The 24103-nt window shown below is 41.3% G+C and overlaps 1 protein-coding gene and 1 long non-coding RNA gene across 4 annotated transcripts; one reads left to right on the plus strand and one right to left on the minus strand.

Moving 5' to 3' along the window:
- Positions 1 to 3846: 3846 nt before the first annotated feature.
- On the minus strand, positions 3847 to 10650 carry LOC101286011 (uncharacterized). Of its 3 annotated transcripts, XR_007470737.1 has the most exons (6): positions 10285 to 10650; positions 9818 to 9967; positions 7156 to 7280; positions 6461 to 6578; positions 5334 to 5432; positions 3847 to 4056 (listed from the first exon to the last, which is right to left on the minus strand). It is a non-coding gene; the product is annotated as an uncharacterized LOC101286011 (long non-coding RNA). The 3 variants fall into 3 exon arrangements; XR_007470736.1 differs by lacking the exon at positions 9818 to 9967 and having other exon boundaries at positions 10285 to 10645; XR_007470735.1 differs by having other exon boundaries at positions 9818 to 10644.
- A 3867-nt stretch (positions 10651 to 14517) lies between these two features.
- On the plus strand, positions 14518 to 20393 carry SYF2 (SYF2 pre-mRNA splicing factor). Its single transcript, XM_004266677.4, has 7 exons — positions 14518 to 14603; positions 14835 to 14945; positions 16857 to 16982; positions 17376 to 17493; positions 17841 to 17931; positions 19084 to 19182; positions 19968 to 20393. The coding sequence occupies exons 1-7, from the start codon at positions 14577 to 14579 to the stop codon at positions 20131 to 20133; spliced, it is 738 nt and encodes a 245-aa protein (XP_004266725.1). The 5' UTR covers positions 14518 to 14576; the 3' UTR covers positions 20134 to 20393.
- The last annotated feature ends 3710 nt before the right edge of the window (positions 20394 to 24103 follow it).

Here is a 24103-nt window from a genome sequence, read left to right on the forward strand (position 1 = left end):
AAATCCATGAACTGACAGCATAGGGCTCTGTGATCTTACCTGAGAGTTTGTGAGAAATGTTGAATCTGAAATCTACCCCAGAACTGAATTAGAAGCTGATTTGTAAAGTACTCCCGGTTGATGTAGATACTCATTAAAATTTGGTAAGTTTGGCCTAAGACTTAAAAGAATACTGGCATAGTGTTATCCTGGAAGAATTGAGCTTCACGGCAGGAAACTCAGCCAGAGAGGGGTTGAAACAATGCCTCACTGGGTTATAAAATCAGAGGTTTCGTTGCATTTTTTTCTTATTATGTTTTAAAAAGTATTTATTGATTTGAAATTCTTCATTGCTTCTTACTGTAGCTGGGAAAGACCTTAACTAAGCACATAAAAATTTAGAGATGAATGTTACACTTAACTGAAAGGTCTGGGCAGTTGGTTTAAACGTTAGCTGATTATGGATTTTTGTGGTTTTGCCTGTTAATACATTCTAGTGGATACCAAAACTAGGAGGATTTAAGCCAGTTTTAGATGGTCTCTCCAAGTGTTAATTTGACTTAATCAGATGTTTGGATTAAACATAAAATGCCAGCTTAATGAATTTATTTTGCCTATGTGCTAGGCTTTAGCAACAAAACATGTCTTGCTAGAACCTAAGCAAAAAATAAAAATCCTAGTAGATCAAAAACATGCACGAGGTTTTATTTTAGTGATGGGGGTGGGTACTATTGATTGCTTGAATGTTTTTCTTTTCTACTCCTTGGAATCTTGCCCTAATTTTGAACAGACTCTTTAGTTTGGGAAATAATGAAATAGACTTCCAATAGGCAGGGATAACAAGTTAGAGAATAGGATGAGGAGAATATTAGTGGCAAGACAAAAAACCTGGGAAAACACAAACACCCAGAAATTAGATAATAGATGAGCAGGCTTAAGTCCTAAATTTTTAAGTAGAAGTTGACTTTAAAAAGATGGTGAAGAATCCTCAAGTGCAATGTAATACTGTATTAACTAAAGCTGTGCTGTCCAGTATTTTACCTGCATTTCCCATGAAGACAGCCACCAGCCACTGTGGCTATTGACCACTTGAGAAGTTGGCTAGTATGACTGAGGAACTGAATTTTAAGTAACCACTTACTGGAAAGTGCAGATAATAGAATAATTCTATGGTAGAACATTGTATTGGATAAGAGCTGCTCTTAAATTTGACCCTATGAAAAATTTAAATGTACAAATTTAGACTTGGATATATACATTCCTGGACATATAATTTCTATTCCTATAGTAAAGCTATAGAACTCAAGGATTTCCTTGTAAGGGAGACTTTTGCAATGAATTGATGACATAATGCTAAGATCATTTTCACCTTCACTTAGCTGGTAACAGAAAAGCACCTGCTTTGATTATGACCTTATGTAAGAGGTTTGGCTAGTTGCTATGGATATGTGCCACTTCTGAGATTTCACTTCTACAGTGGTCTTTTCCTTCAGCCTTGAGACTTGCCTAATTTCCCTTTATTAGTTCATTTTCTTTTTACTACCCAGTATCCTGAAAAGAATGTACACTTTCTCCATTTTTTTTTCTTAATCACCCCATGAAGTCCTGTCAGTCCTTGTCTAACCTGACCTTGTCGTTTGTGTGTGGCCAGGACAACTGTGCTCAGTCTCTCCTAGGCTTTGTAACACAGAAGATAACTCGTTGTGCATATTCCCAGACTGCCTGTCATTACATAAGTGGGATGCAGTTGCCCAGGTGTGATACCACGTCATTACATAACCTGTGGACAATATAGCAAACAGGCGCTGACAGTGAGAAATTGTACCAAGAGACTAGATTTAGTGCTGTCCAATAGAAAGGAGAGCTTCAATGAAAACTAAAAAGGTGAATTCGTTTTTTACCCCAGTAGATGTTAAAATATTTAAACATATAATGTAGAAAAGTGGTATTTTACTTTTTTTGGGTAGGTGTTGTGATTCAGTGTGTATGTTACACTTAAAGCACACCTCAATTTGCCCTAGTCACATTTCAGATGATCACTAGTGACATATGGTGGGTGGCTACCATTTTGGAAAGCACAGCCCTAGACTGTAGGTTCAGGTGTGTAATGCTTTGCTTTTTTTCTAGAGAAGCCATGATTACTGAACCAACCACAGCATGCTGTCCTTTGGTTTTCTTTGCTGAAGCACTTATTAAACTTACCTAGCAAAATAAAACGTTCTTATGCGGGCTCACTTTTCACTATTTCTTCATGGAGTCCTTTCTCAAATTTTTCTGTCATTCAGGCAGAGATTTCCATGCATTTGTCTTCTTTTCTTTGACCTCTTCCATTATCTACAGTGGCTTTTTGTCCTTTGCCCACTGTTAGGATTCTATCCTTAGCCTACTCCCTCTACAAGCTCTTTTGCTAATTTCCTCCACTCTGTCTTTAACTACCATCTACTAACTGAAGAGTATCAATTTCTGAACTCTAGTTTCTAAAGCTTGCCTCAGCTCTTCAAAATGAACCTTTCCCATACTGAGCTAATTACAGTATTGCCTGTTTGAATTAGTGGCTTTTACCATCCACCTAGTCACCTTCAGAGTAGTCTTCAGATCATACTGACATCTGTTTTTTTGGTTGGCTATTGGGAGCACTTTTCTCCTCTGGGGAAATCCTATTTGTCCTTTAAGCCCAAGTCAGTATGATGTCTTTGAAGACCTATTAATTTTTCCCTCCCCTCCTTTTCCCTTAGTAGAAAGGTATTATTAAATGTTTCTTTGAAAATACAGAAGAAAAAACTACTGGCATGTTATTACTCTTGATAAGATTGGGCAGCATGGGTGTGTATTTGTGACAAATTATTTTTAAAAATAAGTAAAATTACCACATCTGTTCCCATTCCCAGGAGCAATCACTGTAAATAGTATGGTGCACATCCTGGATTTTATTTCTATGCCTGTACAAACCTCTTTATATAGGTAAGAGCATCTTTTCATGTTAGATCTGTCTCATTCTGTAGTTGTATGACTGTACCACAATGTTAAAATTTCCCTATTCACAGTACACTGAATATACCTTTATTATTAGCATTTATATTACCATCTTTATAAACTCGTCATTAGCTAAATCGGAGCTTCCTACTCGTTGATCAGTAAGTGTGCCCAGCTTATACTGATCTCAAGCCTAGGCATGTTTTTATTCACGTAACATGGCACAATCTTCACTTTCATGGGATACTCCTGACTTCAGGTTTTCTAGCCTCTGTTTCCCATAATTACTACTAAAATCGCATGTCCTAATTTTTTAGTTACAGTTGAAATAAGTTTAGAATTCCAGTTAGCCTTTAAAAAAAAAGATTGTATTATGTGTATTTTAATAATATTTTCACCAAGTGTTTTAACTTACCTTCTTCCAAGGGATATTTGCTTTTTGAAGGATGGCATATTTGTAAAATGCTACTGGAGAATCAGTCTCCCACCCTCTATGCTTGCCCCATAAATGCACCTGGGCCATGGGATACAACATGGGACAGGCAAGCACCTGCTAATTGTGACCTCTTGGAGCAGGGAGGGATTAGGTTGAATTTCCAGTGACCACTGCCTGCCTTTCACTACCTACCATAGCTTATAGAAGAATTAGTGCCAATTTAGCAACTCACCTCTGAAGCTCCCAAGATCAACTCCAGGTCAAGTCAAATGTATGACAGATTTCAGCATGATGATGACTTGTGTTCGTATCTAAGGATTTTAAGCCTAGCAGAGTGCACACATTAAGCACACACTTCAAACACAGAAATACAAGACATTTTTCTAAAACAAATGAATAATAAATAAGTATGAAAATACACAGATTTGTAGAACATGTCTTTACAAATTATAAAAGGAAAGAGTCCTGATTTACTGGTACAATTTGGCAGAACAGGTCCTGAAGGAGATTAGACAGCTGTTCTTTCCAAGTTTTGTTTAATTTCAGCTGTATATTTCCCATAGAATCTTTCTGCCTTGTTGAATTTGGCATTCCTTTCATTAATGTAGTCAATATCTGCATCATCATTATAAGGACGTCTCCGGCTGTATTTGTCTCGTTTTTCAATTCTGTAATGGAAACAAATATACAGAATTCAAAGCAGCATTCCTTTTTTTTTTTTTTTTTAAATTTATTTATTTTTGTGTTGGGGCCTTGTTGCTGTGCGCGGCCTTTTCTCTGGTTGCAGTGAGCAGGGGCTACTCTTCACTGTGGTGCACGGGCTTCTCATTGCGGTGGCTTCTCTTGTTGCAGAGCATGGGCTCTAGGACCACGGGCTTCAGTAGTTGTGGCTCGCGGGCTTAGTTGCTCTGTGGCAAGTGGGATATTCTCGGACCAGGGATCGAACCCATGTCCCCTACGTTGGCAGGTGGATTCTTAACCACTGTGCCACCAGGGAAGTCCCTCCTCTTTGTTCTTAATAGTTAAGCCTGAAAGCAATATCTTTAGAAAGCATCCTACAAGGATATATGTTCAATGAGCATTCTTCTTGAATTTAATCTTAACAGTATCATCAGATGATCTGGTCTGAAGTTTGGGAAATTACCCAGGTTCACGCTGAAATATGAGTGGTCACATATTACGTTGAGAGAATTTTTATACGTACTCTGTAGATTCTGCCTAGTAGTTACCCATTCAAAACACATAAGCAACGTAAGTGTCCATCGACAGATGAATGGATAAAGATGTGGCACATATAAATGGAATTCTACTCAGCCATAAAATGAAATGAAATTTGAGTTATTTGAGGTGGATGGACCTAGTGTTTGTCATACAGAGTGAAGTCAGTCAGAAAAAATACTGTATGCTAACACATGGAATCTAAAAAAAAATGGTTCTGATGAACCTAGGGGCAGGACAGGAATAAAGACACAGATGTAGAGAATGGACTTGAGGAGGAGGGTGGGGTGGGGGGAGGGTAAGCTGGGACGAAGTGAGAGAGTAGCATTGAAATACATACACTACCAAATGTAAAATAGCTAGTGGGAAGCAGCTGCATAGCACAGGGAGATCAGCTTGATGCTTTGTGACCACCTAGAGGGGTGGGAGAGCGAGGGTGGGAGGGAGACGCAAGAGGGAGGGGATATGGGATATATGTATACATATAGCTGATTCACTTTTTTATACAGCAGAAACTAACACAACATTGTAAAGCACTTATACTCCAATAAAAATGTTAAAAAAAAACCACACACATATAAAAGTGGTGGTGAATGGGACCATTCTTCAAACTAATAATTCAAATGTTCCTTAACTTCAATCCAGTTGCTACACTTCAAGACCATATAGTTAATTTTGTTATTAAGCATGAATCACTAAAACTTTAGGCTGCATTTGTAGTACTTACTGCTTTTCCAAGTCTACGACCATCCTATCAGTTTCCTCTGTGGAAGGCACGTGTGTTCCGTGAAGAAGACTGTTAGATGTTGGGTAGAACTCCTCTCCACTGAAAAAGAGTGAAGTGGTGAGTAACACAAAAAAAGATCCTATACCTTCAGAACTGGACAATGTTTAGTGGTCAAAAGTGGAAAACTTTGAGATACTTGATTTCAAAGAAATAGAATTCAGACCAAAAATATATATATTTAAGAAATATCTACTCCTCGGACTTCCCTGGCAGTCCAGTGGTTAAAACTCCACGCTTCCACTGCAGGGGGCGTGGGTTCGATCCCTGATCTGGGAACTAAGATCCTGCATGCTGTGGCCAAAAAATAAAAAACCTCCAAAGCCCAAATGAGTTAGCTGAGGACCACAGGTTAATGGAATTAATGAAGTTCATACAGTAGGAGAGCTTGAGTAACATGCTCAATTGAGGGCACAATTTACAGCCCTCTCCATTATCTACACTATCACTATTAAAACAGTCTTGATCTTTAGCACAGTACCTGTCTTACATAATTAGGTAAGGAGTATAGTTTACCATTGTTTACTGTGCATGACGAAAGAAAGTATTACTGTGTCCCTTACCTGTGGATAAGGGTAATAGCAACAGTAATAATCAATGATAACAAATAATAGCCAATACATATACAGTGCTTTCTATGTGCCAAGCACTGATTGAGGGCATTGTATGAATTTATTTAATCTTGATAATAACCCTGTGAGGTGGGCACTGTTGTTATTCCCTATTTACAGATGAGGAAACAGAAAAATAGTGTGACACAGCTACTAAGTGGTGGAGCCGGGACCCAAGGCCAGGAAGCAAAGCTCCAGCACTCTTAAATTCAAGGCCTTTCAGTAACATACATAATGTATGCTTTTAAATCACATCGACCTACTGCTTTTCTCTCAGTCTCTCATATGTTTCCATGTCAGGTCTGATCTGCTTTGTCAACCTATGATACTGGTGTCATTGGGCAGCAGCATAATCTGAAAAAATGAGAACCCATACTATTTTAGACGTTGGGTGGGGCATTATTAGACTTGTTAAATGGGCCATTAATAGGCCCATTCAAAAGTAAAAGCCATTTTTACCTGAAAATCCCAGATTGGGGTTTTTCCTCCTCTTTTTCCTCTCCCATTTTTCTGCATCTTCTGCACTGATCTCGAGCAACTTCACTTTCTTATAGTCTTCCCCTCTTGCTGTACATTCCTAAAACGAGGGGAAAAAACAGCTTTATTGCCTTATACAATTCCTTAATTCCTTTCAAATCAAAGGCCTAAAGACTGCCATCAAGACAGTAAAATGGCCAGTTTACAAAGAAAATTGTGGAATCTGCTGTATCTGTAAGAATACATCTATAAAACTGACACCAAAAATAGCTGTGGGGGACACATTAGATGTCCATCAAAATCCTTGCTTGCCTCCTTTCTGGGCTCATGGCCGCCCATTTCTCAACGTCCCTTGCAGCTGCATCAGGCCAGGTGACTTGGGCTGCTCAACTGGGAACTGATACAGGAGAGGCTCATGAGCTTTATCTTTTCTTATTGTTGGAGCTTTTGTTACTGTGGCTTAACCTTTTACCTAATATCCATTATGTGGCTGCAACTATGTGTCAGGCAGTGTTGTAAATGTCTTCCATATTTTATTCTCAAAACTCTCTAAGGTACAGATGAGGAAACCAGAGCTGGAATGCTTAATGCTTAACTACCATGCAATATACTGCCTGAACAAAACACAATATAATATTTGAATCCACAGCTTATGAAGGTGGCAGGAGTGTACTTACTTTTTCTTTTCTTTTTCCTGCAATTCCCATTCCAAATGAGCTTTCTTAGCTTCCCAATTTGCAGGTAATTTAAGTCTTTTATCTTCCTCCACAACTTCCTGGTGATTTAATTTTCGAGCTTCATTCTACCACCAGGACACAAAGTTTGTCAGCAGAGGTATGGAAACAAATCCAAATAAATGTTACCTATCTTGTATGGTAGGCCATCCAAAATGGACTTATGGATTTTATCCTGAAAGGAAGGGAGCCACTGGAGAAGTTTGTGTGAGAGTGTGTTTGTACTGAAGAGATTTCATGTAGGGGGAAGAGAGGTAAACACCAACATCTATACCTTTAAGTATTATTTTACTGCCTTCAAGGAACCATGTGGTAAAGATGGAAAGAGCAATAGTTTGGGAGTAAGAAGGCCTGAGAAATATACTGATTTGACTACTCTCTAGCTGTGTGATGTAAGCAAGTCGCTTAGGATTGGATTGAAACAGCATTTCCCAAAGTATGAGTTCCACTGTACAGAGGTACTTGAGATGATTTTAGATACTACTGAATGACACAGTCACATACTGAGAAAGTGATTCCATTTCTCATTCCTTTTTAAATTCAGATTGGGTTGAAGACAAAGTTTCAGTTTTAACACGTCTAAAAACACCTATCTTAACGCCTCATTTAGTCTCCCTTTAAAAACATACAGAGGGGGCATTCCCTGGTAGCGCAGTGGTTAAGAATCTGCCCGCCAATGCAGGAGACACGCATCGAGCCCTGGTCCGGGAAGATCCCACATGCCTTGGAGCAACAAAGCCCGTGTGCCACAACTACTGAGCCTGCGCTCTAGAGCCTTCGAGCCACAGCTACTGAGCCTGCGTGCCACAACTACTGAAGCCTGCACTCTAGAGCCCGTGAGCCACATCTACTGAGCCTGCGTGCACAACTACTGAAGTCCACGTGGCTAGAGCCCATGCTCCACAACAACAAGCCACTGCAATGAGAAGCCTGCACGCCGCAACAAAGAGTAGCCCCCGCTCACCACTAGAGAAAGCCCACATGCAGCAACGATCACCCAATGCAGCCAAAGATAAAATAAATATTTATTAAAAAAATAAAAACACTGAGCAAGTAGACAGGTGGTCACACTTACAGTATAAACCATGAAGGTGGTATGAGAAGGACTACAATCTAATTTTCCTATTATCTATGAAGTTCAGAAAGTTTTAGGTGACAGAGTTAGTGGCAGAGTTAGCCCAAGAACCCAAATTTCCTGATTTCTAGCTGGTTTTCTTTTCTACCTATAATATTGTAATATCTCTAACCACAATACCATCAGCACACTCCCCAAATAATTCCTTATTATCAAATATCTTGTCAGTGTTCACATTTTCCTGATGGTCTCATAAGTGTTCATTATTATTTTTACAATCTGTTTGAATTGGAATTCAGACAAGTCCCACGTGTTGCGATTAGTCAATATGTATGTACACCTCTTAAGGTTTATTTAATGTATAGTTTCCTTTTCCATCTTTTTTATCCATTGCTTTTTTGAGGAGTGTGAAAATGACTGTGTTGACTGTCCTATTGTTTCCCAAAGTGGCATCTGCTAGTTGCCTCCCTATAATGTCCTATAACATATTTTTTGACCCCTGTATTTCCTGTAAATTGGTCAATAGATCTAGTGGCTTCATCCAATTCAGGTTAGATTTATTTTGTTTAAGATTTATTTATATTTATTTATTTAATTTTATTTTTGGCTGTGTCAGGTCTTAGTTGCAGCATGCGGGATCTTCGTTGAGGCATGCAGGATCTTTCGTTGTGGTGCGCGGGCTTCTCTCTAGTTGTGGCGTGCGGGTTTTCTCTTCTCTAGTTGTGGCGTGTGGGTTTTCTCTTCTCTAGTGGCATGTGGGTTCCAGAGCGCGTGGGCTCTGTAGTTTGCGGCACACGGGCTCTAGTTGAGGTGCGCGAGTTCAGTAGTTGTGGCGTGTGGGCTTAGTTGCCCTGTGGCATGTGGGATCTTAGTTCCCTGACCAGGGATTGAACCCGCGTCTCCTGCATTTTAAGGCAGATTCTTTACCACTGGACCACCAGGGAAGTCCCCAATTCAGGTTAGATTTATTTTTAGCAAGTCTACTTATATGAAACTGGTGCTACATACTTCTATCAGGAGACACATAATCTCTGATTTTATCCTTTTTGTGATGTTCACAGCCACTGACTGTGATCCAGTGACTCATTAAAAACTGCAAAAGGGGGATGTTTGAATTATATCATTGCTTCTTCACACATCATCCGGCCTCCTATTTTTTTTTTACAGTATTTCAAGTGAATTAAGTATGTCCCACTAGTTTTTAGATTGCGTTTTTCTGCGCAAATAGAGATAACTACCATCCTCACACATACCTCTTGTCTCCAGCTGCCTGCTGACCTCCTATCCTAATGAGGACTTTTCCTTTGCTCTTGTTCCTACTGCTCTATACCACTTCCCCCAACTCCTTTACTTGTCTAATAATATCCTACCCATTTTTCAAGCAGCGTAGTTGTCATCTTAGTCTCTAGTTGTCAGTCTTCTTCTCTGCACTTCTGAGGCACTTTGTTCCTCCCTCTAACATACCATTTACCAAGTCGTGAAGTAATTATTTGTTACGGATCTGCCTCCATAACTGGGCAGAAGCCTTACCATATTTACCGCTGTATCCACACCATCTGTTGATAGTTGGCTACAGCACACTAGAGGCCATTAGGCGAGGGGCTGTTTTTGGATGAATGACGCCAACTTGCTGCGTGACAACAGACAAGTTACTTTCCATTTCTGGTCCACGGTCTTCCCCTCCATGAAAAGAAAGGTTTGACAGAATCACTTGAGCTGAGAGGAGGGTGCAGGGAGAGGATGCTTAAAAAAATACCAATGTCTGTGTTTAGAAACTGATCAAATCAGACACCCTGGAAGTGAGGCCTAAGCATGTCTAGCTTTTAAAAAGTCTCAAAGTGACTTCAGTGTGATTCCAGGTTGAGAACCACCGGGACCGAACTTTCATCTAGCTCTGCAGGTCTGTCACACGCGCTGGTGCGGCTTCCTCGTCGCTCCACAAACGCGCACGGGCCTGGCCACGTGACAGGTCTCAGCTGGCCTCTGGGGCGACTCACCCGCTTCAGGTGCAGCTCCCGGAATTTGCGCAGTCTCTGTTCGCGCTTCTGGGCGGCCAGCTCCTCGGCCGCCGCAGGGGGCTGCCGCTCCTCTGCGCCGTCCACCGCAGCCGGCGGAGGACAGGCTGGAGGCGGGGCCGGTTCGGCTTCTTCCCGGACGGCCCAGGTGATTCCCCGCGGTTCCCGACAGGCCGGGCGCCCTCACCGCTGACCCCGACCCCGACCCCACAGTGTCTGCGCCCCCGTCTCTGCCTCCCTGGCACTACCTCTTTGTCTAGCCGCCGTCGTCTAGCCTACACTCCCAACCGTTGGGCAAGACCAGCCCCACCCACCTCCTCTGCCTTAGCCTTTGCCGCCATCACCCGGTAGCGCTTTTTTTTTTTTTTTTTTTTTTTGCGGTACGCGGGCCTCTCACTGTTGTGGCCTCTCCCGTTATGGAGCACAGGCTCCGGAGACTCAGGCTCAGTGGCCATGGCTCACAAGCCCAGCTGCTCCACAGCATGTGGGATCTTCCCAGACCGGGGCACGAACCCGCGTCCCCTGCATTGGCAGGCGGACTCTCAACCACTGCGCCACCAGGGAAGGCCCTCGGTAGCGCTTTTTCCCCAGACTTCCTGCGACAACTTTTCCGAGTCTCCAGCTCACTTCCGTCAGCCAGCAGCCACAGGTTTCGGGACAAAGCCCCACCCCTTTCTGCTTCCCCAGCTGAGGAACCAATCCCTTGGGCTGTATCCGATTGGGCCAGGCTTGGGCCCAGGCGCAATGAGTGGAGACACGAGGGCAGCGCGGCGGAATCGTCTGAGGAAGAGGGGTAAAAGGAAGAAAACGCCACCAAAAGTGTGAGAAAGCAACCCAGAGCACAGATTGTGCCCATCAAGTGACCAAAGTAGGCCCACAGTCACCATCACAGCATCCTATCTTAATCTTTGCGTGGCGGTACAACGCCCGGTACAACGGAAGCTCCAAGAGAACAGGATATATTTCTGTCTTGTTCAGAGCGGATTCCCTGTGCCCCGAACTGTTTGAATGAAGAAAGGAAGGAACAAATTGACTGAGGGTACTCGGGATCTCTTCCTCAAGCATCTCCGAGATGCAGAAAGATTTCTTGGATTAATGTGAGATTTTGACTTTCTTCTCAGAATTCTGCATAGGACACCATTCTTCGTATATCTGTCCATTCATTCAGTAATGAACTGTATAACCATTCTCTATTTAATTCGTCTATTCTTTGGTTCATCATCTATGAAAAATAAATAATAATACAATACCCATGTTACAGAGTAGTTTGAGGACAACTTCGACAATATTTGTGAAATATTTGTGACTTGTGCCTGGCCCATGGCAAATGACCAACATACCAGTTGGGATTAGGTGTGTCCTCCTCCTAAGATGTCTTTAAATGTTTTTCTTCAGGGGGCCCTAACCTTCACCACCTTAAGGGTCAGTTTCCCCTGTTACAGCTTTTCATACTTTCTTCTTTGTGGAGCCTACATAAATAATTAAATAAGCATGGAACTGACTGTTTAGTGCAGTTAATTTAAATGAGACAAGTTTCTTAACAACTATGAAAGCAGCAAATCTAGCAGTCATAAGCTTATATTTTTTCTACATTATGATTTGACAGAGCAGTCGTAACACGTATTTTTATTCTTTAGGAATACAGAAATGTCAGTTATTTTCAGTATGATCACTTAACCAGAATTACACGATTTGTAAAAATATTTTATCCGTCAAAGCCCTACATACTCAAACCAAGTAATTAAGGAGAGTTTAATAAAGGGACTGTTTACAGAATTGTAGACTGGGTTAAGAGAAACCAACAAAAGAGTGAAGCATTCCAGGGCTAGCAACAAGAGGGAGCCATTGCTACCCCTAATCCTAATAAGAAGGAAGGCAGGATAGGATAGGAGAAAGTCTTCAGACAGAAGATGTGACTAAAGAAATGCAGCCAACCCATAATCCAGTCAGGGAATAGATATCCTGACCATTTATTCTCTTCTATTCTAGAAAGCATCACTTTCCCACTAAATCCACTTGTGAACTTTCTATTCTGTTCCTTTTTTTTTTTGGTGGCCCATATGGGGACTGAACCCATGACCTTATTCTGTTCCGATTATGTGTCATTTTCTGTGCCAATGTTTTTACTGAAGTCTCTTATTAAGTTTTAATTCCTAGTAAGATAAGTTCCTTCTCAGTTTTTTTTTTTTTCCAAAACTACTCTTGGCTGTTTCTGTAAAAAATTTTTAATTTTGGAATTGGAAATATATTAATATGATTCGACGTATATATGTATATATATAGTAAATCCCCCAGATTGTCACTTGTATTAGCTTCTTGCAAAGCAAAAATATGTTCTTAGTAACCCTAACCCTGCCCATTGCCTCTTAAATATAGCATACTATAACCATATACAGTTCTGTACCTTGCATTTTTCATTTAGTATACTTTGGAGAACTTTCCAAATTAGTATACAGAGAGCTGCCCCATTCCTTATTTATTTATTTATTTGGGCTGTGCCGTGTGGCTTGTGGGATCTTAGAAGCCCGACCAGGGATTGAACCCATGCCCCCTGCATTGGAAGCACAGTGTCCTAACCACTAGACCGCCAGAGAATTCCCTGCCCCATTCCTTTTTACAGCTTCCCCCGAATGTACCATAATGTATTTAACCAGTCTTCTATTGACAGACGTTTGAGTTGTTTCCAATTTTTTGCTTTTACAAAAAACTGAAATGAACAACCTTGTACATAAGTCAGTTTATGCCTGTGCAATTGTACCTGTAGGATAAATTCCCAGATAGCTGGGTCAAAGATTAGATGCCTTTGTAATTTTTATAGATATTGCCAAATTGCTCTCCCTAAGGATTGTACCAATTTTCAGTCCTACTGAGACAGGCTGGGACCTGGGACCACAAGGAAACAATAAGGGACTAAAAATAACTGGGTACATGAGCAGCTGGGGCAAATTACGAACCACACAATACAAAAAGGCCCAAAACCCAACTGTCACTTCTGAGATGTCAGGAACAAAAGCAGTCTACTGCAGCATGATCCCTGAACACAGCACCACCAAACAGGTGGGCAGACCACCTAAGCCAACCCTCTGGCCCAACCTATGGATCCGCCCCTACCATTTAAAAGGACCAGCTAGCGTGTCCCCTCTCCACCACTCCCTCAGGGAGCTAACAAGGGCACCTGTTACCTGTTTTCACTCCCTCCTGCTGCAGCAAGAGTCCCAATTCAAACCTTGCTTGAATTCCTCATCTGGCCTCATCAATTTCTATTGATTAAAGAGTCCACGAACCCTGGCTGGTAACACTTCACAGGCTCACCGATAGTGTTTCACTGAACTTTTAGATTGTTGTCACAATATTTTACAGTTCCAAAAAAACAAAAACAACCGAGATTGATGGAATAATATTACATTTATACTCATTCGAGATACTCATTTGTGATATTACATTTTTCTATTGTCTTCCAACCGGAAAATCATCACTTACTGAAATTTAATTTCTTTGTACTTTATTTCGTATTTTTCTTCACATTACCGTTTAAATCTTATACCCAGGTATCTTTTCATTTGGGGGATTACTTTTTCATTTCCACATCTAATTAATGGTTTTAGTGAAGAAAAAAATTATTTTCATGTATTTCTCTTGTATCCAGCACCTTAACTGAATTATATTAATAACTTTAGCACTATTATTAATTCTGGCGCAGTTTCACCGCTGAGCACGGAAGAACGAACAGGATGGGACGGGTCCTGCTCTCCTGCAGTTTACAACGTCGTTGGGGAAAAAGAAAACGAACAGACGAGAAAAACACCTTACATATATTAAAGAGAAAGAAAACGGTAACATATGACAGTACTAAGGGCCTACGCGATACAACGTAGTCAGGGGAGACCTGCCTCGGAGGAGGTGACACAGGTTAAGCGCTGAATGGAAAGCACTTTTCGCTCAAGGGTGCAGCACACAGTTGAGGTGACTTTCCACGAGGCTCCCAGCTCCACCATTCCTACCTAGCCACCCTCTACCGAAACCCCCCCGCCAGCGCTTCTCTCTCAGCCTCCACCCTTCCGGCCCCCGCCTCTGCGGCCTTTTGCGGCTGCGCGAGGCCCTGCCCAATTGAAAACGTCTCACTGCCAAAAGGGGCAGGGATTGGTCCTAAATTCCTGAGGCTGACAGGAAGGGGCGGGGCTTATAGTAGGCTATTAATCTGTATTGACGCCGCAGGTCGAAGGCCGGCGGAAGTGCTCTGGGTTGTTGCCGGAAGTGGGCGAGGAAAGGTTGTGATGGCGGCTGCGACTGTAGCAGAGAAGGTGAGTGCTGCCGGCTCTTTCCAGGGATTTTAGTTGGGGAGGGCTCTGAGGGACGGCAAGGGCGAGAGGTGGAGGAGGTGCTTGTGTGCCGGGCCAGGAAGGCGCAGATACTTTGGGGCCTGGGTCGGCGGTGAGGGCCCGGCCTGGGCTGTCGGGACCCGCGGGTAATCCGCCTGGGCTCTCCGGGGAGAAGCCTAACCGGCCCCAACTCCAGCCTGTCCTCCGCCACAGGTGCCGGTAGACGGCGCGGAGGAACAGCAGCCCCCTGCGGCGGCCGAGGAGCTGGCCGCCCAGAAGCGCGAACAGAGACTGCGCAAATTCCGGGAGCTGCACCTGAAGCGGGTGAGTCGCCCCAGAGGCCAGCTGAGACCTGTCACGTGGCCAGGCCCGTGCGCGTTTGTGGAGCGACGAGGAAGCCGCACCAGCGCGTGTGACAGACTCGCAGAGCTTGATGAAAGTTTAGTCCCGATGCTTCTCAACCTGGCAAGACATTGTAGTCACTTTTGGAAAGGGACATGCTTTCACCAAGCTTTCTTTCACCCCCATCTGTTTTAACTTAGTTGGGCTAGTTTGGGGGTCTCTGTTACTAACCGCCTCCGTCCTGTATGATTCTAGTAAACTCTTCATTTTACGTAGGGAAATATGTGGAGCTAGAGACTGGAAGAAACTTGTCCAGTAAGAAAGCTGGTTGCCTCTTCATTCAAAAATAATCAGCAAATCTCGGGAAGTCTATAGGGTCAGTGGTTCAGCTAGTAGGTGGGGAACTAGATGAGTAAGATAAGTCCTCTGCTCTTAAGTAGAGGAGACGTTCTAGATAGAAATTGTATTGTGATAAATGCCATGCTTGAGTGAGGAACAAAGTGCCTTGGGAGTGCAGTGAAGGAGAGATTGGTATAGTTTAGGGGCCCCCAGGGAGTGCCTCGTATAAGAGGTGACACCTAAAGTACTGCTATAAAGATGAGTAAGATGTTACCAGAAAAATAAAGAAGTTTGAGGAAGAAATATCTAAGCAGAGGGAACAAATGCAGAGGAAGAGAATTCACGTGAAGGCTAAGAGCCAGCAAACAACTGGCTGCAGTTGGAGCTGAGAAACAGAAAAGCAGCTCTTGACTGTCACCTCAAGGGGGCCTGACTGGTAGCTTGGCCATGGTTTCACAAAACTCCAACACCACTCTGACTGTCACAGTGCGACGAAAACAAAACTGTTCAAACCACAGAAGTGACCACACAGCACCCACTTCTGCAAACACCAGTGACAAATACAGCACTAGCCTCACTCCATTAGTTCTGCTTCCTGTATAAAAACTGAAGATACCCAGTCATAGAATGCCCTGGCTTTCTGACAGTGCCTAATCCAGGCACAACCATGCTTCCTTGAACCTTTCCCTCCAGTCACCTGATACAAACTCAAATCCTGTCAGTGGCTCCTCCTAACACCCTCTCACTGAAATGCCTCCAGTTCCCCATGGTTTGCTGTTTCCTTCAATGCAATACACACAACTTTGTTTGACTACACATGTGTTCTTGGTGTCTTCAACTGGAGGGCATTGTCAGAGCCAAGAGTATGTGAGGGATGGTTGTTGAGACGAATGTTCTGGGTTTTTCTCTTTTCCCAGAAAAATTTAATAAAGAATTCAGCACACTTACATATTTACTTGGAGGGACTGTGTAAAGAACATGGGGTTGGATTAAGAGACATGTCTTCCTGGACTAACGGCCACCAGCCTGTAACTCAAGAAACATCTAACTTAAGTTGTCCCTAAGATGGTATACTCATTTTGTTTTATGCAGTTATTTTAAAACAGACTCTACATACAGTAATTTAAATGGAAAATGCCTTTCATTTGACATGATGTAAACTGCTAAAATATCTAAAGAGGAGGGGGGACTTGGGAAAGGTTAGAGATATTATGATAGGTATTAAAGCCCCCAGCCCCAAATTGAGGCTTCTTCTTTGCATCAGTCAGGATTAAAAGAGAATTGAAAGTAGAATATCTTTCTCATGATGTGAGACATTAACGCCCAGGCCTTTGGCACAGCAAACTAGTGCAGCTCAACACATTTCTTGACTGTATACAAATGCAGCCCTAATTAGGCCGTTTCCTTGCTTAAAATCCTCTGATGGTTCTCTTGCTTTTAGGGTAAAATGGAGTCCCCTTGTTAACGTGTCTTGACCTTCCTCAAAGAGGGAAATATTTGTTTGGATTTATTTTCATGTTTCAGCCGATAGCCTTTTTGCGTTTATGGTTTTAGAATGAAGCTCGTAAATTAAATCACCAGGAAGTTGTTGAAGAAGATAAAAGACTTAAGTTACCTGCAAATTGGGAAGCCAAAAAAGCTCGTTTGGAATGGGAACTACAAGAAGAAGAAAAGAAAAAGGTTAGGAACTACTCCGCTATTTTCATAAGTGGTTTATTCAATCTCTCTAGAGTATTAAGGCAGTAAAAAATGCTTTTTACCAGCTACCAAGCTTTGGGTGAGTAATTTAACCTCTCTGTGCCTATGTTTTCTCATCTGTAAAATGGGACCTGTAATAATTATTTGAGTTAATTATGAATTAAATGAGTCAATGCATGTAAAACATTTAAAAAAGGGTCTGACACCTGATAAATGTTGAATAAGTATTATTTTTTAGATTGATGTACTCACTTCTTATATACCATAGTAGATTATCAAATTTCCTTCAAGTATTAATCATTATTTATTTAAAATAGGTCAAATAATTGCTTGAATCATTTGGGCAGGCATTAGCTTTTTTCCTTTCTTTTTCAGGAATGTGCAGCAAGAGGGGAAGACTACGAGAAAGTGAAGTTGCTAGAGATCAGTGCAGAAGATGCAGAAAGATGGGAGAGGAAAAAGAGGAGGAAAAATCCCGACCTGGGATTTTCAGGTAAAACTCACCTTTACTTTATTGAATGAGCCTGTGAGGTAAGCGTTGCCTTCAGTGTTTCTGGTTTTAAGAAAGGATATACCCCTTCATGGAATATTCTCCAAGAGGCTTACTCCCAAGAAAAATACAGACATATCTCATAGGGTAGAAGTAAAAAAGGCTGTGCTTGAGGCAGCTGGATCCCTTTACTCATTGTGCTAAAATTAAAGCCTATATTATCAGCATCTTCGGGATAGAGGCTCTGCTTAGATTAGTGCGTATATTGCTAATAATAATTTTGATTTTTCTCTGAATAGTAATGACCAAACAAGGAAATATATCATTTCCGATTCTCATTTTATTTTTAGATTATGCTGCTGCCCAGCTTCGCCAGTACCATCGGCTGACCAAACAGATCAAACCGGACATGGAAACATATGAGAGACTGAGAGAAAAGCAGTAAGTTGACAGGACTAATGCCAGTCCTTTTTCATCCTGAAGTGATTTTTTGTTTAAACATTACACTTTATTTATTTATAAATTTATTTATTTATTTTATTATTTTTGGCTGCGTTGGGTCTTTGTTGCTGTGCGCAGGCTTTCTCTAGTTGCGGCGAGCGGGGGCTACACCTTGTGGTGTGCAGGCTTCTCATTGCGGTGGCTTCTCTTGTTGCGGGGCATGGGCTCTAGGCGCGCAGGCTTCAGTAGTTGCAGCACGTGGGCTCAGTAGTTGTGGCTTGTGGGCTCTAGAGCACAGGCTCAGTAGTTATGGCGCACAGGCTTAGTTGCTCCACGGCATGTGGGATCTTCCCGGACCAGGGCTCAAACCCATGTCCCCTGCCTTGGCAGGCGGATTCTTAACCACTGCGCCACCAGGGAAGCCCTTCAGAAGTGATATTGATGTACTTGTGCATGTATATAAACGTACATAACATAAATACAAACAGACTGCAGTGCTTGGGTATGGGTTATCCACAGCTGTTTAAGAATAGTTTCTGGTCGTGATGACACTATTGCTCATCCACAGCAGTTAAGCTAACCACCTGGTTATCTTTCTAGCTGGGCATACTATGACTGGGTGTTGAGAGTTTAATACCCAGATTATCATAGTTATTCAGATATTTTGGGACGCAGAATGCTTTAGTGCCAGGATGGGTGAACTTCTGCTGTAAAGGACCAGATAGTAAATATTTTAGGCTTTGTGGGCTATGTGTTCTCTGTCATAGCTACTCCACTCTGTCCTTGTGAGTGAAAGCAGCAGCAGCCTGTAGAGGAGATATAAACAAATGGACTGTGTCCCAGTAAAACTGTTTATAGAAACATGCTGCAGTTTGTTGGCCTGCTGTAGTGGAAAGAGAAATATCCTGAGCCTAGAAGCAAGTCCTTTAACCTCTGGCCCTGGGCTCTTTCATCTGTAGAATGAAGGTGTTGGCGTAAGTGATTTCTTACTTCTGTCCCTTCTAATTCTGTGTTGTTTTTTTTTAAAAGGTAAGGTAGTATCCCATAGTATAAAGATATGTATGTATTTTATCTCTCATCGTGATGGTAGTTTAGTTTGAAAATGTGGAGCACTTGCAGTGTTATTCCAAGTCCCTGTTGCCATCTTTCCAGTGAGGAAGAGTTTTACCCAACATCCAACAGTCTTCTTCATGGGACACATGTGCCTTCCACAGAGGAAATTGATAGGATGGTCGTAGACCTGGAAAAACAGTGAGTACTCCGTGTAGCAGCCTGAAATTTTAAACGTTTAATGACAAAATGGACTTATTATGCTTAGAATGAATTGAGAAGACAGATATTATACTTCCTAATTTCTGACCTAGCATCTCTAGTGGTTTTGGGGACAGACAGTAAGGATGGGTTGAGTCCCTATGATTTGGAATGAAGAAACAAAATATTGATGGAATTGAGTTGTTATAATTGAAAATTATAAAGAAAGTTATTCTTTAAGAAATTATTCTTGTTTTTACTTTAACAACCATTCCACTCTTTGATTTGAAGAAGTACAAATGTTCTAGTAAATCTATCTTTGTATATTTGTGTTTCTTAATACTGATAGGAATGTGTTTCCTGATGGTGATCAGGCAGAGCAAAATGAATTTATATTATAGGAGCTAATACACTTAAGTATTAAGAATAGTGTCTAGTATATACTGTGTACTCTGTTCATATTAGCTGTGGTTATTATTAATATAATTACTGTTGTAATTATTTTCTGTTAAGTGATACTTCATGTGTGCAGTTCCTAGCAGTGTAGCATTGCTCTTCTAGAAACATTCTAAAGATGAGTTTGTATTTACTAAATTTCATGGTTCATACCCAGGGTTGTGCTGTTAATTGGCAGTTTCAACTTCATCTTGATGAAACTGGCCTTCCTCCCGCCCCTTCCCAAAGTGCTAGTCTTAAGTGTACTGATTCTATTCTATTTGACCATGTTTTATTAAGATCAATAAAGAAGGCAGTTTTGAATTTTATAAATTATTTTCTTCTCCCAGAATTGAAAAACGAGACAAATATAGTCGGAGACGTCCCTATAATGATGATGCAGATATTGACTACATTAATGAAAGGAATGCCAAATTCAACAAGAAGGCAGAAAGATTCTATGGGAAATATACAGCTGAAATTAAACAGAATTTGGAAAGAGGAACAGCTGTCTAATCCCTTCAGGAACTGTTTAGAAGCTTGAGAATGGAGTGAAAATTTCTACTAGCAAATTGAAGTTCTCTTCAGAGTTACACCAGTAAACCAGAACTCGGTCTATGCCTTCCCACTCAGCATTTAAAAATAAATGTTTTTTCTTAAACTTCTACTTCCATGTATATTTCCACATTTTTGTGCTTGGATATAAGATGTATTTCTTGTAATGTACTTGTTTTGTAAAAATCTACTTTGTATAAATTCTATTATTTTTCTATGTATTTTAAATGTGTATGACTGTTGAATCTTTGAAGCATTTTGGCTTTAAGAATGCTGGCAGCATACGTAAATGCAGTCATTGTTACTTTGAATGTTTGTATGAATTTGACAAAATCTAGAGCTGGACTCAGGAACTATTTGGGGTTGTAGACTCCGAAGCTAAGGACGGTGATGAGGAAGGGAGCAGTGGCTGCTGGAGAGTGGGTATAGGCTCTACCCGGGCTGCTTAGGACCAAGTTCAGGAAGTAGCAGAACTGTCCTCCCATGAATACTGACTATGCACAGTTCCCTTTTAAAAAAGGAAATGTCTTGTGGAATAGAATCCCTACTAAACAATTTATCATTTAAAACAAATATTTGTATTTGTACATTTATATATACACAAATATACACATACATGCTTCCATTCCACAAACATTAAAAATTTTTCTATTATAGGAAATTCCAAACATATTCAAAAGAAGACAGAATAGTACAATGAGTCCCATATACCCAATGCCCATCTTCAATAATTATCAACTTAATGCCAATCTTCTGTCTTTATTTCTATCCACTTTTCCCTGTATAACTCCTGTGTTATTTTGAAGCAAATACTAAATATATAATTTCGTCTATAAATATTTCAGTATCTGAAAGATAAAAACTTAAAAAAGGCCACAGTACCATTATCGCAATAATAGTTTAATAAAAGGAGTGAGAGATTGGTATAATTTTTTTCTATGTGATGGTAACAATACTAAGTACCTAATTAGGACATTCCAAATTAAGAAAAATCTGAAATTCAGAGAAAATTTCACAAATATTTCAGCTTTTGTGTTTAATGAACATTTAATACCACTGGTAATTGTTCCCTTTTAAAATTCATGTAGTACTTTCTATTTCTGCTCTTATTTTGTTTCTTCTAGCATTTAATCTATGTGCAGTTAATCAGGTCTGATCATAGGGCTTTGATGCTGCCTCTGAAAATAGATATGTTTCTTTTCCCATTTCCACAACTTTAGTTCAGGTCTTTAGTCCTGAGTATTGCAATAGCCTTAAACAAAATCACGTCAAGAAACATTGTCAAATAGAATCTGGCAAGGTATTTAAAAGAATAATACACTATGAGACAGCAGGGTTTATTCTAACAATGCAAGAGTAGCTTGTAGACGTGTTAGTTACCTGTCCAATATCAATTCTCTTCCTCATAACCAACCAAACCCTGATTTTTTTGGTGAATTTGTGGTAGAATTTCCAGCTAAACATTTGTTTCCCCAGACCAACTTGCTGTTACAGGTGGTCAAATGTTAACAGTTCTGGCTAATAAGACACAATCTAATTATTCTGAGAAATCTTTTGCTTTCCCGGTAAGGGAGTTGCCACTCCCTCCCCTTCCTTCCAGCTTGGATCACATACGTGAGGCCTGGAGTTTTAGCAGCTGTCTGTGCCATGAAGTAACAAGCATGAGGATAAAGTCAATGTGCTGAGGAGAGTGGAGAAGAGCTTGCATTCCTTTTGGCATTGCTGAGCAGCTGCACCGGCACTGGATGCCTGCCTCTCATCTTCCTGTTCCTCGCTGCTGAATAAATTTATGACCAAGGCATATTTCAATTTCAGGACAAATGTTACATACACAAAAATCAATAGTTTTTTCTCCACTGTAGAAATAAATACATAGAAATGGAGATGGGAGGAAATAGTTACAATAGCAATAAAAGTAAGAATCTACTGAGACACAAATTTAATGAGAAGTCATAGGAGAATCTACTGAGACAAATGAGGAGTCATAGGACCTACGTGAAGAAAATTATAAAATCTAATGAAAGAATTAACAGGAGTATAACTGAGTCACTTTGCTGTACAGCAGAGACTGGCACAACATTGTAAATCAACTATACTTCAGAAAAAAAAAAAAGAGTTAAGACTTACTTCCAGCCAAGATGGAGTGACGGGGTGGATTTACCTTGCCACTTGAAATGTTAAAAAACAGCAGTTTTCAAGGTAATGGAAATCAAGGAAGGCCAGTGGTTCCTAAGAGAGGAAACAAACAGGTGTAGCCCTATGATCACCTCAGCTTACTGTCTTTAGCGAACTTCCAGCCTGTGGCGCATGGCGGAAGAACCCAGGCAGAGCCCAGGGGCGCCCTTCGTTGAGGAGATAGAGCTGAAAGTCTGGGGACACCACAGTGGCAAGATCTTACAGTACAGAGTGTTGGAGAGGTGGGAGCTGCACACAGAACTCTGAAAGTCCGCAGAGGTCTCTTCAAGTATCAGGCAGAATACATGTGTGAGGAAACGACTCGAGGCTGAGGGGAGAATAGCACCTGGCCCTCACGTGTGGCCAGGAATAGTGTTTTCCACCAGCTGAACTGGAAAACTTCATAATTCATGGAGTAGTATAGTGAGGTTTTGCCTCAGTAGTGGAGAATAATTAGTCCTAGACTAAACACTGCTTGGGTCTTGCCTAAAAATCTTAAAAGTTAAGACCTGAAAGAAACTGTTTCTGAATAATTTAACTACAGCCTAAAACAAAGATTAAGAATCATTGTAAAAAAAGACAGAAATATCCAGTACCCAAAAACATCAAGTTCACAATGTCCAGCATCTAACAGAGAAACAGGAAAGTAGGACTCATAATGAGAAGAAAAATCAATCTAAACTTACCAAGAACTGACATAGATGTTTGAATTAAGAGAAAAATCAGGGAATTCCCTGGCAGTCAAGCGGTTAGGACTCTGCACTCTCAGTGCCGAGGGCCTGTGTTAAATCCCTGGTTGGGGAACTAAGATCCCACAAGCTGCGCAGTATGGCCACCAAAAAAAAAAAAAAAAAAAAGACAAGTCAAACAGTTACTATAGCTGTACTCCACATGTTCAAGGAGTTAAGAAGAGACAGGAAGATATAAAAAAAGACCTACATCGAACTTCTCAACATGAAAAGTACATGTCTGAGATGAAAAGTATACTGTATGGGCTTAATCGCAGATTAGACATCATGAAAGAAAGTAGTAAACTTGGAGACACAACAACAGAAACCTTCCAAAAAGCAACATAGAAAGTAAAAGAATTAAAAAGTGAACAGGGCATCAGTAAGATGTGGGACCCTGTATGTGTAATTTGGATTTACCAAGCAGACACTGCTGCCCATGGAAGGCTCTGGGTCTGAAGTCTGGTCTCTCTTTGTTCAAGTATGAGCAAATATGAGAGGCATTATGAAAGGCATATTAGCACCAAGCCTTTTCCTTGACATAGTCACAAGGTTGAGAAAGATTTGAAAAGGGTCTACCTGTCTCAGGGGTGCCCACCTGCGAGACACATCTTGCCCTTTGGAAAATGCTGTGCCAGCAGAATGGAGATGATTTATGTCAGTCCTTCCTAACCCATCCGTGGGACTGATGAAATTGCGTGCCTAAAAAAGGAAGCGAGGCCTATTTGGGGGGATGTAGAGGGTGTGGCTGGAAACAGAGGCAATGTGAGCAACCCCTCTTTGACCCCAACCTGACTGCTGCTGAGTCCCCATTAGCCATTGCTTATTCAAAGAGAGAAGGAGCAAACAGTGGTCCTGTGGCCCTGCTGCAGCAGTCCTGGATGGGTATGCCCCTCTGACAGTGCTCCTTCCTACCCTCTCCTGCCCATCAGGGCAGAGCTGCCTCTCCACTGGCCCTTTGTCTTCAACACTGTGCTATCTCAGTGGGCACACCTTCCTCACTGGCTCATAATTCTCACTTGGCTCGA

This window comes from Orcinus orca, chromosome 1 (assembly GCF_937001465.1).
Source record: "Orcinus orca chromosome 1, mOrcOrc1.1, whole genome shotgun sequence".
In the NCBI taxonomy this organism is placed as follows: domain Eukaryota; kingdom Metazoa; phylum Chordata; class Mammalia; order Artiodactyla; family Delphinidae; genus Orcinus; species Orcinus orca.